Source organism: Amphiura filiformis, chromosome 16, assembly GCF_039555335.1.
Source record: "Amphiura filiformis chromosome 16, Afil_fr2py, whole genome shotgun sequence".
NCBI classification, from domain to species: domain Eukaryota; kingdom Metazoa; phylum Echinodermata; class Ophiuroidea; order Amphilepidida; family Amphiuridae; genus Amphiura; species Amphiura filiformis.
The window spans coordinates 36762506-36765447 of NC_092643.1; the positions used below are offsets into that span (position 1 = coordinate 36762506).

A 2942-nucleotide genomic window follows, 5' to 3' on the forward strand; every position below is an offset into this window, starting at 1 on the left:
AATGCCGGGTTATATAAAGGGTATAAAAACGTTTTAATAACATTCCAAAAACATCCTTGAAAACTTGATACAAAACATTCTAAACAGAATGTTTTTTTGGGGTTGAAAAAATATTTTGCGAAAAATGCTTGCCCAAAATATTTTCAACAACGTTTTAAAAACGTTTTCATGACCTTTATATAACCCGACATTTAAATGTTATAAATTAAAAGGTTTTGAAAAAACATTTTAAGAACATTTCTGTGTTTGCTGGGTTCAAATATTTTAACATAATGTTATTTAAGTATTGACACAATATTTGGCAAAAATGTTTGCAAAATAGTTTACAATAATATTTTTTGAAAACATTAAAAATATTGTGGTAGTGTGTTTTCATACAAAACGTTTTAAAACGTTATCTTGACCTTTATATAACCCGACATTTTAATGTTATTAAAACGCGTTTTACCTAAACCAAAAGCCAAAATATAACTTATTTAAAACGCTTTTAAAAAACGTTTTTGTGTTTGCTGGGAACTCAGCATTTCTCAGTGGTCTGGTTATGATGCTGCCCGTGGTCAGGGCCGGATTTACCTTTTTGGGGCCCTGGGCCAGGCCTAAATTTGGAGGCCCCAAAGTCACCGTGAGGAAGCCATATGCAGATTGTGCACTCAAGCATGTCAAGTGGCCAAGTTTTGGTTTACGTATAGTACTATCGACAGTGGCGGCGGAAGCATTAAATTTAATTTAGATGAAGACAAGCATGTTGTTCAGATTTTACAATTAATATGTGCACAAAACACACAAAAATTCAATTTCGGGCTATTTTAACTATAAATGAACATAAAAATTGCTATATAAAAGGCTAGAGCGCGCGAAACACGCAAAATGTTGCAATCTTACCATATTTTGGCCTAAAACATGTGTGTTTTCGGATGCTGAAGGCAAGTTTGGGGCCCCCAAATTTTTGGGGCCCTGGACTTGGGCCCATCTGGCCCAATATGGGCCCAATGGTAAATCCAGCCCTGCCCATGGTCATGTAGATATATTAACAAATTCATACTAATCCCACATTACATAGGTTTACTGGAATAAGATTCCACCCCCGCTTGTAGATGCTGCCAAGTGTGGAGGTGTGTGTGTTTTCCAACTGGGGAGATTCACACACCCACATTCAAACTGTGGAGATTTTTTTACACAAATCTCACAGCAACCGCCATACTGTGGAGGTTGCTCTAATCAGAAAATTACAGGTGGTATACCCCCCTCTATGGCTCAAAAAACCCATTTTTGAGGTTATCTCCAACTGTGGAGCTCCACGGTTGTTAGCAGACTCCACAGTATGAATGTGACAAAACACACACACCTCCACAGTTAGAACCATTTACAAACGCTTACACACATGTGAGATTTGTGTCATTAAACATGCGTAGGAAGACTTGATGTTAAGCTAGACAAACGTCTCTTCGTTGGTACCATTACTTCGTCATTTAATAACACATAAAGAAAAGCAACCAAGAACCCTTGCAGACCGCTCCAAATACTGTTAATGAATTGTACAATGACACTGACCAGACTTGCATCTTCCACTACATTCAATATTATCACCGGAATTATTTGAGGAACTCCAAGCAAAATGCTGATTAAAAGAGTAGATTTAGCTAGTTTTCGGATGATGATCGCTTTGTTCTTTTCTGTCTGACATTTAATAGTACGCCATTTGATTGCTATGGTGTTGATGATTCTTGTCATCATTATCAAATTCAGAAGTAGCACTAGGTAGAAAGGAGCCCTGATGCAGATCCACGCAGGAATCTCTTCAAAATCAAAATCACCCTGCATGGCATACTGTTGCAGGCTCCAGATGGACGTTAAACAAGCGGGCAGTATCCAGCCGATGGTGAACATGGTCAACTTTAACCATGATTGAAATCTGTCCCATGTGTGAAAGGCTACCCAATACAAATGTAAGCCTTCAACAAACATCCAAAACAGATTTGGTATTACTGTATATACCACGAAAACCTTCCATGGTACTGTAGTAGTAATATTTTCGGCCCCTGTCATTGATATAATCATGGTTGTCAGCACAGTTACATCGCGAAGAATAAAAGAGAACATAAAATTCCAGTTTATCCAGTGCCTCGTCTGCGAGTTGATATTTTTGTATTTTCTGACAATAAAATATACAGTGAATGCTATCAAACAGCTTATTAACGACACACCTGTACAGCACAGGTAGACCGGTGCTGAGATTTTAGCCAACATTGTAGTAATACCAGCATTATCTTCTGTAGACATGGTAGATGTCCAGGTAGGATCTTTCGACACTAAGATATCCCCACTAGGTTCCGGCGAAGTCACGAGACCTGCTTCTATCGCTGAAGTTTCCATGATGACCAGTGACCACAAAGACACTACAGCAAGAAAGGTCTTGGTTAGAATTGAAGGTGCCATGGTGTATATTAAAGTTGCAGCAATTCTTGAACTGGATTACAATGCAATGTATTGTTCACTTGAAGAGAGTTTGTTCAGAAACCAAACCATTTTCAATTCAAAGTTCATATCCATAAGCACAAAGTGGTATAAAGGTAAATTTCAACAGTCTGTAAAAAGCTGAAAATCTTGTTGCAAACACACTGACATTTACTTGCGTCCGATTCCTTGCGCGTCTCGACATGTATTACAATGAGCAGGAAATAGCATTGCAAAATACTTTTAAAAAAAAGGTAAGTTCACTTTAAGGGCTCTACTTAAATTTTCCCCAAATAATTGCGCACAATAGACGGAAAAGGAAGTAAAGTTTGAAAATATTTGGTTCAGTAAGCAATAATAAAACCAAAATGACACTACACTGGATGCACCTATAGAACACTGATCAATGGTCTGACATAATTCGCAAAAATAGATACATTTATCTTGGAAAGTGTTTTTTTGTATATTTAGTTAATGTGCAAATGTGC

At 37.5% G+C, this 2942-nt stretch overlaps 1 protein-coding gene across 1 annotated transcript; it reads right to left on the reverse strand.

Moving 5' to 3' along the window:
- Nucleotides 1-520: 520 nt before the first annotated feature.
- LOC140135938 (corticotropin-releasing factor receptor 2-like) lies at nt 521-2691 on the reverse strand. The gene has a single exon (XM_072157634.1). The coding sequence runs from the start codon at nt 2434-2436 to the stop codon at nt 1399-1401; it is 1038 nt and encodes a 345-aa protein (XP_072013735.1). The 5' UTR covers nt 2437-2691; the 3' UTR covers nt 521-1398.
- Nucleotides 2692-2942: the final 251 nt, after the last annotated feature.

What these genes read in the sequence shown, in the direction of transcription:
- LOC140135938 (XM_072157634.1), bottom strand. Translation starts at nt 2,436, where the DNA reads ATGGCACCTTCAATTCTAACCAAGACCTTTCTTGCTGTAGTGTCTTTG.